Raw genomic sequence first — 14,017 nt, forward strand, 5'->3', positions numbered from 1 at the left:
ACAAACCCAAGACTGGCACAGAGAGAGTGGATGGGGACCAACTGTTCACCATGTACTAACTTTTTTGGAGCTAGTTGAGAAGAAAATAGAGAATAGGAAAAAAGTACTTGAGAGTCTCAACTGAAAAGAGGTCAAATCCTTGATTCTCAGGCAAAAAGCTCCTGAAATCTGCTCAGGTGGGTTCTGAGCAAGCAGAGTGGGGCAGTTAGTCCTGTCTTTCAGACTTTGTGACTAGGTCATTCTGCACCTGCTCTGGGTTTACTGAATGGCACCACTCTTTGACAGCTACTCTAATGAAGGGAATTAATTTCTACCAGTGACTGCTGGAGGCTGGAAGGATGTGTCAGGAGTCCTCTATGTAGCCTCTCTGCTTTCTCCATGCTATCATCAAGCACCCACTGATGGCTACAGTAAACAACAGGATACTAGGATGGATGGACCTCCAGTCTGATTGACTCTCTTGTCAATATTGCAAAAAGAGAGAAAGGAAAACTTTGCAGGCGAGCGGTGCGGCAGCCTGGGCTAAACCTTCCAGGGCTACAGCGCACAGGACCACATGGATCCAACAGAGTAAGGGGAATTCACCAACCAGATGCCAGTGCTGACTTAATTTAGTGGATATGTAGTTATCTGTGTTTTCTGAGGGTGTTCTACTGTACCTCTGGGCAACACAGTAAGAACTGAGGAAAAAAAAATCAATATTTCCCACACAGACTCAGTCCAATTCCTATTAATGAGATTGACAACTGGGGGAAAGAAAAAAGGAAAAAAAATGCCCTCTGTTTCAGGAAGTATAGATGACTTCGGTTGAAGAAATTTTTCCTAGTCCTGGCCACCAGGTCCTTTTCCACCAGGCAACTTTCCAGCCACTCTTCCCCCAGCCTGTAGCACAGCATGTGCCCACTTCTCATGAGTTTGTCACTGTTGTGGCAGGCAGGGTGGTACAAAGAAGCTCCTGCCTCTCTCCACTGGTCTCCAGTTCGCACAGCTGGTGTTGTTCCTCTTCCCAGCAGGACTGAAGCCCCAGCCAGTCCCACTGGGACAGTGCTGGCAGAGAATGAGCAGTGGGAGTTGCCTCCACCTACATCCACAGCTCCCAGGCAGGTTGTCCCTTCTGGGACACCTATTAGGGACCTCTTCGAACACACCCCTGTGGAGGATGCCGTCAGGCAAGCGTGGGACCGCAGAGCTCGTTTTCCTGCTCGTGTTTGGGAAAGACCACTCTTTGCTGCAGTGCCACAGCTGTGCCTCAGCAGAAGGGATGCAGGCCAGGGAACACACTCAGTTTCAGATGTGAGAAGGCCCTGGGTGCCTGTCACACACATGGCTCCTTTTGCTCAGCAGGTCTGCTCCGTGGCTGTGCCCAGCCCCAGCTTCTGGGTGGGTGCACCAGGCTGGGTGCAGAAGCAGCTTGAGAGGAGGAGGGAAGGACGAGACCAAGGAGGGGAATTTTCTTGGGCAGTTTGGACTGTGAGACCTCTGGAGAGGCACGAGGACAGAGATGCAAAGGCATCCAGGGCTGGCCCAATGCTGACCCTGCTGGGGCAGTGGGAATTTTGCCACTGATGAGGTCAGTAGGCTCAGGCTGAGGCCAACAGGGCCCATGTATGGACATCTTACCTGTGGGGTCTCAACATGAGGGACAGCCACAGTGCAATGGTATTCACAGAGACATAACAGAAGGAAGTTTAGATGGCTTTGGGTGGATTTAGGTATTTATATACTGTGGCCCATCTTGTGTGGGGATTAATATAAACAGTATTTTTTCTTTCCCTTTTTTCCCTACAGATAGAGAGTATAAAGACTCTTGTTTTGTAGAAGAGCATTGCTCGTGGTTCCAGGAGAGGAGTTCCCCAAAGCAGAACATGATAACTGAAATGAAATAGAACAAATACATCAAACCCAAAGCATTTAATAAAATAAAACATCTCTTTTTTCCCTCCTAAAACCTGTGTTAAAAATATGTAACTATACATTGGTTCAAAAAGGAGAGAAGACTACTTCTTCTGGGACTACAAGGTAACTTTTCAAAGCAATGAAGTCCACTAGACAAATGTATTTGGGGGATTGGATGGAATAGGCCAGGCAAGCTTTCTTTCCTTGGCTTCTCTGTTAAAAGCGTCATAGGTGGAGTCTTTGGTGACACTTTTGGCCGTCGCTGGAATATCTGCAATACCAACATGATTTTTTTTTGCTATCCTGGAACTGGTGGTGATGGTGTATGCATTGCTTCTGTAGCATTTCATGGCAGACATGCAAAAAGTTTCTTTCATCCCCCTTCTGAAGTTTGCATTATAGATGGAGTAGAGGGTTGGCTTAGAGGCTGAGGAACTAAAAGAGATCCAGGTAATAGCCAGGAAAACCAAGGAGCTCTTTCTGTAGTCTGTTTCCTGTGGGTGCCACAGCTGTACCATGTAGAAAGGGAGACAGGACAAGAGAAATATCGAGTTTAACATTAAGAACATCTTGATGGTTTTCACTTTTGTTCTTGGGACAATATTTGTTGTCCTCCTGACAGTCATTCCATCTGTGCCTATTCTCCAAATGTACTTAATTACTCTCTTGTAAAAGAGGATAATGAGGAGGGATGGGATCAAAAACACCACCGAGAGGTGGGTGATACTATAGACAGTTCCTTGCCAAGAATTGGGTAGAAAAAAGTTGCAGTGGTGGTCACTGTTGGAGCTGTAGAGAAAACAAGCTGGTGATGCAAACAGAGCACCACAGAGCCAAGAGGCCAGAATCATTTTCTTGGCTTTCTCCCTGGACACTTTGAAGCTCAGGGGATGGACAATAGTGTAGAATCGATCCACGCCTATGGAGAAGAGCACGTAGATCTGGACTGCTGGGGTGAGGTACTGTATGTACCTCACCAGCTTGCACATCCCATTCCCCAGCATCCACCTGCCGTAGGTCAACTGGAGCAGCAGGAAGGGTGCACTCACAACACTGGTGAGCAGGTCTGCACAAGCCATGGAGACCACAAAATAGTTGGTGGTGGATTGTGTCCTCCTGCTCCTGTGGATCACTAAGCAGACAAGGAAGTTTCCCAAGATAGAAACCAGCCACAACACTCCCCAAACCATGCTGGCTGCTGCAATTTCCCCCGGCCTCAGTCCGTAGTCTAAGAGAGTGTGGTTCCTGCTTGAGCCGGGTCTTGTGGGTGACGATTCTGTCATCTCATAGCCAGCAGGAGGGATGGAGGTTTTGGGGTTGCTCGTGTTCTGCAGCAGGAGCAGTAAGGTAGGGAGAAGAAAAGGACTGCTGCTGTTATCCATGCTTTGGGCAAACTCAGCCATGTCTTTTGCTCAGGCTGCAAAAAGAAAGGAGAGAAAAGGTTTCAACAGCTCTGTGTGAAAAGCCCACCTTAAGCAACACAGGAGAATTCTCAGTAGTATACCTTAATTTCATAGAAACTGGCAGAAATATACACTGTGTGGATGCTCATGTGACTTCTCTATTTTTGAGTTAACACTGAAATACAGCTGCTGGGATCGTATTGTAGCTGGTCCTTTGTGTAAGGAGCACCCTACCCCATCCCCCTCACTGATATGTAGTGGCTGCCAGCCTTTCATGTCCTTGTTTTTGTGCCTTACAGCCCCACCCCATCACTGCCTTGGTGGGGGGAAGGAGAAGGGCAGGACTGCTTGGTCAACACATGAAGTCCCCAGGCAACGAGAAGCCTCAGCCCAGAGAATGTTCTGGACCATCGCCATGTATGCCCACAACCCCTGACTGGACCAGGTTATAAATGAGACCCCCCTGGAAACCACCTTTTTTGTGTGGTTTTCCTTGGAGCAGCATGTCTGTGGTGGGAAGCCCTTCCCTTGGGGTTGGGATACCATCAAAGGAGACTTCCTGGGATTGAGTTCTCTCACTACCAGCACCATCCCCTCAGAAGAAGGACAGGCCTTTAGCATGTGTGCGAGCACAGGCACACTTTGGGTCATTGGTCTTGTCTGTGCAGTAATAATATCCCCAACTGGTAACACCAAACCTAGAACCTGTTAATCTCTCATTGCTTGAGAATTAAAGTTTGTCTGAGTGCATTATCTGTGTGAAGATGTTTTACTGTACCTTCATGACAGACACACCACAGAATGTGATAGGTATGACCTCCTGTTTCGAGAAACAAGAGACAAGAATGCATATATTAACAGACAGAATTTCCAGTCTTGAATTTAGCCAGATGATTGGGTTGGTCTTAGACTATTGCAAGGACAAAATGGGAAAACAGCTAATTTTAGTGGCTATATGTGTACAAGCACCTTGCTGCAATCTGATGTCCTTTCAGTCATCATCTTGACATGCATGACTTGTATCTGAAACGCTTTGAGGGTAGTAACAACTGGTTTTGTTTCAGTGGAGCTGGTTAAACAAAGAATATTTGCATGTCACCCTCGTGCCAGAATAACACTGGGGGGATGTCAGTAGTGAGACTGAGAAGTGGTGGTTGAGTTGTCAACTGCAAGGGGGTCCATCAGCAGATCATACTTTGCCCCTTGTCCCCTCTTCTGTTGGAGGGCTGTGGGTGCTGCCCAGCCTGGCCTTGCCTTCCCCCTCCTCCTTAATTGCCTTCCCTCATCGTTTTCTTGCTGGTTTTGCCTGGCAGATGATTCCTGACTTCTCAAAGAGTTCCTACTTGTCTTTCACCATCCTCTGTCAGGTGGATCTGCTCCCCTGGAGATATCCTGCTGTCATCAGCTGTTGGCAGGGCATTTGGGCTGCTATCTTTGGCAGAGTGGCAGGATGCATTGACAGTACAACCCACTCAGTTATGTGTTAGAATTATCTGTCATAAAATAATACACGCGGAACCTATTAACCAGATAGAAAAGAACATTATAGGCTAATTTTCTTCCTTGATTTCCCTTCTTGCTGTGCAGAAGTATGTGCCATTAAAAATAACCAGCTACAAATAAAGCTTCATAGAAGAATAACCGGATAAAATTTCTTGACCAGTACTGAAGAGTCTGATACAAGAATGCAATGACCTTCTTAAGCTGTTAAAATATGCAGACTCGCTCGCTAACACTGTTTTCATTATATTTCTCCTTGTGGGGCAAATCTGCTCTCCGTGTCTGTTCAGACCTGAAACGTTTAGTTATGCAGGTGGGTAAAACCGAGAATAGTTATAGGGTTGTAGTACTCAAATAGTACTTTTTTCCTGATGTATGTTGCCTAAAAGTCAGCCCAACCACTGTTGACTGGAAAACGTGGGTTACTGCAAACATGCCTTTGAGAAGACAGGAATGCAGCAGCTTCAGCTGGGAACAGTATGTGACCCACCCAGAGAAATGTATGGAGAGCTAACCAGTGGGTGCCTACAGAGGAGAGAGAATGGCAAGAGGTGTATCCAGCTGTCTTGTGCTAGAGCTTTGCTGGCAGAGGAAGCAATACATGAGCTGAAGAGCCCGTTCCATGTGCCACCCTTCACCAAAGATCATTCTTGTGTTGAGAGGTAAAATATCTGGTTATGCGACTCTGGAGGTGGTAGTTTCCTCACTGTGAGTAAAACAGAAGAGGTACCAAACACATGTGCAAGTAATACTATATTTTGTGATTCTTTCTTCCTCGGAAAAATTCAGGATCATTCAGCACATTGCCCACAAGGTACAGGTGTAACTGTAGGGAGTTTAACTAACTTGAGCATAAGATTTCTCTTGTTGTACAGCAATTATTTGTTTTATTTTTTTAAAAAGTAAATGCTATCTAATTAACCAATGTGCTCTGAGATTTCTGCATTCTTAGTCATAGATAATTTTTCTTTCAAATGGATCAGAAGCTGATGCCTTTTATATTAAAGGATCTCTACTCAAGCCTATTTTCCCTAGGTGGCACTGAGATCAGAATCATGCCCTGATTTAGCACTAAGAACCTTAGAATCTATGGCCCAACATAGATTTTTCTTCTGTAGGAAAGTCTGGTTTTTATAGTGGAGACTTGAACTTCTGCATTATAAGTAATGTTCCAAAAGGAACCATGACCATGAAACCTCAGCAAATGCACAACTCTGTATGGTCTAGAATGCAAATACCTGAAGATTCTGTAACTTGCTACATTATTTATCCTCAATTCCCATGTTCCTGTTTGCTGCACTGTTTACTGAAATATGTTTTAAGTGTTAGTGAGCCATTCAACTCATGAGTATCAGATCTGTAAAAAACAGTGATGAGCTCTGTCACCTCTCTCTGCCTTGCAGGTCAATAAGCAGAAATTTAGAAACACAAGAAGTAAAAATTACATATAGTGAATATGTGAGGCCTAATTACATTTTTAGTTACCAAAAACGTTTTGAATAATTTTCCCTCACTTTGTCTTTCAAACATTTTAGAGTGGGAATCCTTTTAAAACTGATACAAGGACTTTCTGTATTTCTGTTTTAAAACCTACTTTATGCGCATTTGCTTGGCAAAAGAAAGGGCGTATGAAATGACTCATAATTATCAAAGAGAGATTTCCTTGTGCCACAGTTCCATTTTATTGACCTTAATTTGCAGTTTGGAAACCAAATCTCTCCATTTTCAGGGTTATCCCTTTGGGTTGATAGCTAACTCTCCAAAACAGATCTGTTACTTAGAGATTAAGTATTTGAGCTACAAGAACTTCATGAAATCACCACCACATATACTTTGCTGTTGCATAAAACTCATACGGCATAGTTACTGTGTGTTTGCATGTTTACTGTCCTATCTACAAGTGCAGTGTCCACTGCAATTTGGAAGAGCAAAACCTAATGAGATTCACAAAAGAATGCAATAAATGTTTTGTTGCTTTGGGGTTCTTTTTATGATTAATCAAAAGAATAAAGACTTTGTTTGCCAGCTACTGTTTTCAGGATTAAAAAGGCAGCTAAAGAAACTGATCCTAGCACATTACTTGACCTAGCACTAGCAGAGGGGCTTTTTTATTCAACATATTTTGCCTCTCTGCATCATAACTGCAAAACACCAGGCAAACATTGGCCCAGAAAATTATTTCAAAAGCATTAAACTGGTCATTTACTCCATAAACTTCCCTCTCTGAAGAGTATCTTGGGAATAGCTGCCAGACTGGAAGAGAAATGCTTCATCTAACCGAGTTTAATCAACATCAGAAAAGTGAGTAAGTTGAACCAGAATGGGGGAGAGAGGGCTTTTGTCTGACTGTAAGATGCTAGAAGGTGACACTCATCCCTGCCTAAATTCAAATTACCTACCCTGTGTGCTCACTGTGTCAGTGTAAAAATCCCGTTATAGAAGAGCGCAGTCTCTCTCAGTGTCTTGCTATGTGGAGATGACTGTGTGCATATTGAGGCCATTTAGTACTTCTGCTTCCAGTGAAGGAATGCAGATACACATGCTTTTGTGAGTACACCATTTCCCTGCCAGTTCTTTTCTCTGGTCCAGTGCTCATAAAAATGCTCAGCTATTTGCCCTGTTCCTCTGACGAAGGCTTTTCCTTTATCTGGGCAGCTTTTCTGAGCAAAGCTTAAAATCTCTTCAGGTGAAGTGTGTTCTCCCCCACTCTCTGCATTCCAACGCATGAGGATAGAAAACATCTGCCCCTATTTTATCAGGAGAATAAAGTGTTTTGAATTCAGTAAAACTTTTGAGATCCATACCCATATCTCATATGCTGCTGTCTGCTCCTGAGCTTCACCCAGCTGCTGGAGATTCTTATCCTGCAGCATGCCTAGCTAAAGATGATGTAACTGTGGATGGGTTCATGGATGAAGCTTTCAGTGCTGGTGTGGACACAGCTCAGCTTTCAGTAAAAGCTTCTGACCTGAACTGACTATGTAAGCTGATATGTGTTACTGCATCTTGTATCAGGATCTGAGGGGCAAGCCTGTATTGCGGGGTGAGGTCGTGGGAGCAGGAAGTATGGATGGAATCAAATAAAAGAAGGAAATGTTTTAATTTCTAGCACATCTACAGAATATATGTTATATTTGGCTACTGCATAAGCATGAATCTAAACAAGACTTTTTTTGCTCTATGCTTAAGGAAATTAAGGGCAACTAGGCAGCCTCTTTGCCATCAACCTTCATTGACTCTTCAAGTTCTGACTATTTTCATAAGGTATTAAAACTGAGGACAAGGATATAATACTGCAACACTTGCTGAGATTTGGATCAATTTACATTTCTTGTACTGGCTGCTTGAGGAAGAATCCTTTTTCAGCTTCACCCTTTTAACTGACCTTAGTAATGGGTGAGATATGCAGTAACAAACTAGAACAAGAACAGGGTCCATCTGTTGCTTCTGGGTCTGTTAGCTCACATCTGGAGTAACTACTCTGGCAGCAGGCTTGTAGCACTGGGTTCAGGGCATATCCACAAGGCATGACTTTGATGAACAAGCAGGACTCAAACCTGTTTGAGTCACAAGTCACTGCATATTGGCTTAGTCTCCTTAATAGACGTTGCCATGTCTTGAAGCTCATTCTGGTCTTAAAGGTTCTAGGAGCAATGGCATTTTCCTGCATCTGAAGTCAATGAATTTTTCTCATGTATTTTCTCTGGGTTAAAACTGACATACCAGAAGTCACTGCAGGACTATTAACCTGAGATGAGCTGCTAAGACCCAGTAATTATTTGTGCACCTAAACCCCAAGGTGTTTATTCTCTGTTGGTAGGGAGAAGGAGCCCTTACAGTAACTACAGATTCCACTTATACCCAACATCATGCTCTGGTTCAGGGACAGACAGTGGTGAAATATGAGCCAGATTTGTGCTCAATACTACCCAGACACAGACCCTCACTAGAGTGAGGTAACAGCTGTAACTCTCTTCAACCAAGGCTCTGCTGAAGGACACATGAGGTTGGCAACACTCAGATCTGTAGAAAGGAGGTCTTTCTGGAGAGATAGGCAGGGCCACTTGCAGTGAGAAGTTATTCCTGCAGTAGCTGTAGGGTAGGGTTTTCTGTAAGACCCAGGCAGGACACAACCATCCTTCCACAGACACAGGCTCTGCCAAAAGAGTTGTTGGGTTTGCCAAGACCTTTGGACTGCCTGTTCCTTCCACCTGTCTCCTCTGCTCTTGTCCACAGCCTAGTCTGGCTAATCTTAAGGGATAAAGAGAGAATGGTGCTCTGGTTACTACCTCATGGGCAAACCTGTGTAACACAGTTTACAAACATGTACACAAGGGTTCGAGTCTCCTGTTATAGAAGTAACTGTTCTTCCCCAAAGGAAAGACCCAAAGGTTTTAACTCTTCTTCCCTGAAGGAAAGACCCACAGGTTTAAATGTCTCAAAGCTTTATTCTGCCTTCCTACTGCTGTGACTACTATGCAAAACTCCAGATTAGCACTGTTCTAAAAATGAGAGCAGAACCCAGATCTGTGCCCAGTGTGACTGTGGGGGAATGAAAAAGTGGAGAAGAGTGACTAACCTAATTTCCAAGTCTCCTGTCAGAATAGGTTCCACCTACTGAAATTGTCCAAGAAGAGTGTAGAGAAGCTTGAAATAAAACTTTAGAGGCTTCTGGTCCCCTTTAACGGGGGTTGAGTTTGTCCTTGGACGTGTCTAGGATGTACCCTTTCCTGATTCAGAGGTAAAAAAATAGATGCTCTCTCCCACATACTTGCACTAATTTTTGGCAGTGCCAGGCCCTGCCTACAACACAGCACACTCTTCTGTGTGATGTGAGGAACGCAGTGCTTACCAGGGGTGGTTTGCCATGGTGGGTGCTGACAGATAAGCAGTGGTGAATCTCGCTCTTGGCTGATTTTAATTCCCATCTCTTGGAAATTCTCACCCTCTCCCCACTGAGTGTCCTCTTCCCAGCAGGGAAAATGTGCCAGCAGCTACAGTGAGGACTTCACCAGCTTAGTGCACCCTCGTGCTATCAGTGAGCACAAGTTCTTCTCCCAGGAGAACCTCAGGAGTTTTTTTTGTTGCTTTTGTACGGAAAGGTCATGTAGAAAGGAACTCTTGATATTAAATCTTGTGAAAATTGCTTTCTCATCGCACGAAAAGTTAATATGGCAGCAGGATTTTTGCACTGGTTCAAACATTTGTGTTGGGATGTGAGACTGTCTGTCATATGTCTCTTGACTCTTCTCAATAACATGGAACTGTGCTCACATGACACAGGTCACCTGTGCCAGACACAGTGACAGAGAGTGGGGTGGCAGTGGTGACTAATAATTAGGGCTGCCAGAGATCCTAAGATGCTTCCAAGAGGACTTATCTGATAGGAATAAGAGGAGGAGACCTGAATGAGCAATAGAACAACATTCCCACAAGTCTCTGCCAGAGAACATGGTGATTAGTGAGAGCATTTCATAGTCTGCCTATAGTTGCTTTGTTGGAGAAACTGGGAGGCTGAAGGCCATGCAAAGCCTATAGTTAAACTGGAAATGCCTGATGTGGAGATGATTGTGGGAAGGGGTTTTCTCAGCTGAACTAGACTCAAGGAGGACAAAAGCAGCCTAGGACAAGCCACTGAGGCAAGATGTCAACCTGCTGATAAGCCCTGAACTGGAGATATCTTCATGGACAGGGTGCCAATTGCAAGAACTGTGTTGGCTGCCTGTCAGAGGGGAAGCCTAGGGAATTATGGAAGCTGCTGGAATGAATAAATCCCAAGTGCACAAGCTCTGTGTCATGTTTTGGCACTGGGACAACTGTCTGTGGTGAGTAGGGTGAGTAGATTCCACTTGAGGATGTGAGGGGTTTGTTCTGCATTGTCTGATTGAAGTTGCTTTCCAAATTGTTAAACACCTGAGATAGGATGCCTGGTGGGGCTGCAAAGGAAAATGCAGATGGAGATCATACGGTGTGGCCCAGATAGGATAATTGCACTGCACAGCTTTGCAAACAGAGGCTTCACAGGAGAACTGTGGGGGAGTAAGAGTCTGCAAGCTCTTACTTTAAGATAAGGAGCAGAGCTCCCCAAACGTGTCTAAGGTGTAGAAATTCCTCCCTTTACTGACTCATCTGAGACCAGCATGCTTAAAATAAATCATAAATCAAGCTTACTCATAAATCAAGTTTCCAAAAATCCATATTTAGACACCCAAATACAGATCAGCTTTTAAGGATGCCTCTGGATTGGCAACCAGTTTTTCTGCAAACCAAGACACTTTTTAAAGTGATTAACAGTGACTTTAACAACAGATCTTCAAGAATCACATTTTAAAATCTTAGCCAGAAAGAACTGGCTATGAATCCTGCCTCATACACACAAATGGTCTTTTGAAAGTAGAAGGCAGTTTTGCTTCTCCATTACTCTGTGGAGCCAGCATACTGTTTGATGTACTGGAAGCCAGCTGGAAAAATGAGAAATATTGCTATGGATTCTTAGAGAATATGTGTCTGAACTAGTAAAACCAGAATAGCTCCCTTTCCTGTGCTGGCTACAAATAAGCAAAGATTGCTGTACCTGTGGTGTTTCCCTAAGTAGCTGCATCCAGGCACCCACACAGAAAAAGGGAAACAACGTTTTCAGAAAGGATGATTTCAAATTAATGACTGAAAAATACAAACCCAGCTGTTTTAGAGGAAAGAAGAAGCTATTTGAATGTATCTAGAGACAGAAAAAAACAGATGAGCAGATTGGTTTTCTCCATTACCGCAAAAGTAATTTTCTGCTTCCATTAAACTGATGATGTAAGGGGATTGTTTTAAACAAATAAGTAGCATAATTGAAAAATAATGAATATAGCTATGGAGAACGTAGATTTGTGCAGAACATATAGGGAGTTATTCTCTAGTCATGCTACACATCTCTCTGCTTTCAGCAGAATAAGCTTAAAATTCAAGCCCCACAGAGCATTTTCTCCTGAGGAATGAGTCCTCCTTGCCAAACCCCAAGGGTTTTAAATGAGTGTAAGTAAATATGCATAAGATAAATTGCTGGAAAAGATCATCTCATTTGTCTCCACGGGGAGAACTATCCCTTTAGCTACAGCAGTGTTCAGCACAGCACCTATCCATCCACATACCTGCTCCAAAGCATAGTCCCAGAGGCGCTGGTCTCCTCCGTACTCTGCCTGTTATCCCAAGTGAAGGCACCTCTGGAAAGGTCCCAGTCATACTGGGAACCACGGTGTATCCTCACGTCTGTAGCTGTCTCTGCCCAGATGTTTGCAAAGCCGCTTGAGCGGGGAGGGATGGGGTGTCCTGCCCCTCTTCTTTAACGGAGGAAAAATGACGCTGCCGCTCAGTTCCTTTCTGTGTCATGTGGGATGCCGATCATGTGTCTGTCCCCCCACCAGGACCCGGCTACCCGGGGCTCTCCTCCCGCCTCCCCGTCGGGGTCCGTTGCCTGCCGGGACCTCCAGCACCGCGGACAGCGCCCCGCGCCCCCGACGGGGCGGGCACGACCGCTGTCCCCCGGCCCAGCCCCGCAGGGCGGGGAGCAGCGCAGGGCACCCGGGTATGGGCCGCCCGGCAGGGCCCCGGGGAGCAAGCGCAAGGGCACCCGGGGTATAGGCCGGCCCGCAGGGCCCGGGGAGCAGCGCAGGGCACCCGGGTATGGGCCGGCCCGGCAGGGGCCCGGGGAGCAGCGCAGGGCACCCGGGGCCCTGCGGCGGGGCTCGGCTGCCGGCGGCTGACGTCCCGGTTGCCATGGCGAGGAGCGGCAGCTGAAGAGGATGCTTCTCTCCCACGATGGTCGCCATGGGACCCCGCCAATTGAAAGAACGGAGAGAATGAATAAGGCGAAGGAGGTGGAGAGAATATTTAATTAGCTTCCTCTGGGAATTTTTTTTTTTTATTCCCGTGTGGATACTGAAACTCAAAATACCTGGTCCCCCTGTTTAAAATTGGGCACCTTTTTATTTTGTGGAGAACGGCACCGACATCACTTCCTTATGTTCTCTGCCACATACACTTTATTAAACAAATCGTAATAGTAACAACCCTCCTCAAATCTCAATCAGTTGTCTCTCACAAATGTTTTCCCTACAGATTTACAACAGCTCCATAAATTATATTACACTGTATGGTTAAGGAAGGAAGATACCATTTTATTCCTGACAAACTTTCTGCCTGTGAACTGACCAAGAAATTTGTTTGGTGTATGGATTTCTGTTATTTCAGGATTTCTGACTTGAAATGCATGGGTAGACTGTACCAACAAAGGCTGGTTCAAAGGATTGGTATTTTCCTTTATTTTCCCTCATTTTTCAGTGTACAACTCCAAGTATATTTTTATAATATTTTACTAGATGACTTTAGGACAGAGGAGAAAAAGTACAGTTGTTTATTGAAAACTACTCTCAAGGAAGAACATTGAAATAAACAATGTGGGGTTTTTTTAATGGTAATTACTCTAGTATAATGTAATTTCCTATATTTTTAAATTTTTAAGCTACATTACATGCAGTGGAACAGGTACCCTGGGAATCAAGTTAGAAACATAGAATAACTTCTACACAAAGAAGGATCTAGGTTAGCAAAAGGTAAGGTGTGGGCAGATTTGATAGAGTGCATGACATAAAGTGTCAATAGGGATTGTCTGTTGATCTTCCAATGGAAGAACTTGAAAGGGAGCATCAGGTGAAGGAACAAGGTTCAGAGCACACAGAAGGGGTGGTTATTTTCTGACAGTATGGGTATAACTTCCTGGGGTTCCTTGCTAAAGGATGGTGTGGATGCATAATTCCATGTGAAATTAAGGAGGGATTGAACAAATGTTTGGAAAAGTGCTAAATAGAATGAAACTTTCTAAACAAATAAAACACATTCCTTTCAGAAAATCGTCTGAGCTAAGGAGAGAAAGTATTGTACTGAAATTCAGTGAAAGGTATTTTTATAACCAAACCAATACTTTTATAAAGTTTAGGCTGGGAATGTAACTTTCTAAATACATTTACAATATACTCTTGCCCTGTTAGAGAATGGCAATGGTAATGGCAGCTTGACCATACATTTCCAGATATTTCACACAGTTTATTTCAAAAATTTGCTGATTTTTGAATAGCAAGTTTCTCCCCCCACACACACTGTTTTCCACCCTGTGATTGTCAGTGTTAGATAAAGAAAACCTTAATTTTCACCTTCTTTCAATGGTTTTCCTGACA

The 14,017-nt window shown here is 44.4% G+C and overlaps 1 protein-coding gene across 2 annotated transcripts; it reads right to left on the reverse strand.

Moving 5' to 3' along the window:
- Positions 1-1,907: 1,907 nt before the first annotated feature.
- On the reverse strand, positions 1,908-12,140 carry GPR19 (G protein-coupled receptor 19). Of its 2 annotated transcripts, none has more exons than XM_008927188.4 (2): positions 11,936-12,140; positions 1,908-3,313 (listed from the first exon to the last, which is right to left on the reverse strand). In XM_008927188.4, the coding sequence occupies exon 2, from the start codon at positions 3,297-3,299 to the stop codon at positions 2,046-2,048; it is 1,254 nt and encodes a 417-aa protein (XP_008925436.2). In that variant the 5' UTR covers positions 3,300-3,313; positions 11,936-12,140; the 3' UTR covers positions 1,908-2,045. The 2 variants fall into 2 exon arrangements, with proteins under 2 accessions (XP_008925436.2, XP_017941298.1); XM_018085809.3 differs by lacking the exon at positions 11,936-12,140 and adding an exon at positions 5,232-5,275 and having other exon boundaries at positions 1,908-3,320.
- Positions 12,141-14,017: the final 1,877 nt, after the last annotated feature.

Source organism: Manacus vitellinus, unplaced genomic scaffold, assembly GCF_001715985.3.
Source record: "Manacus vitellinus isolate BGI_N305 unplaced genomic scaffold, ASM171598v3 scaffold_88_pilon, whole genome shotgun sequence".
NCBI classification, from domain to species: Eukaryota; Metazoa; Chordata; class Aves; order Passeriformes; family Pipridae; genus Manacus; species Manacus vitellinus.

Coding starts and splice junctions, on each gene's coding strand:
- GPR19 (XM_008927188.4), bottom strand. CDS start 3,299: ATGGCTGAGTTTGCCCAAAGCATGGATAACAGCAGCAGTCCTTTTCTT.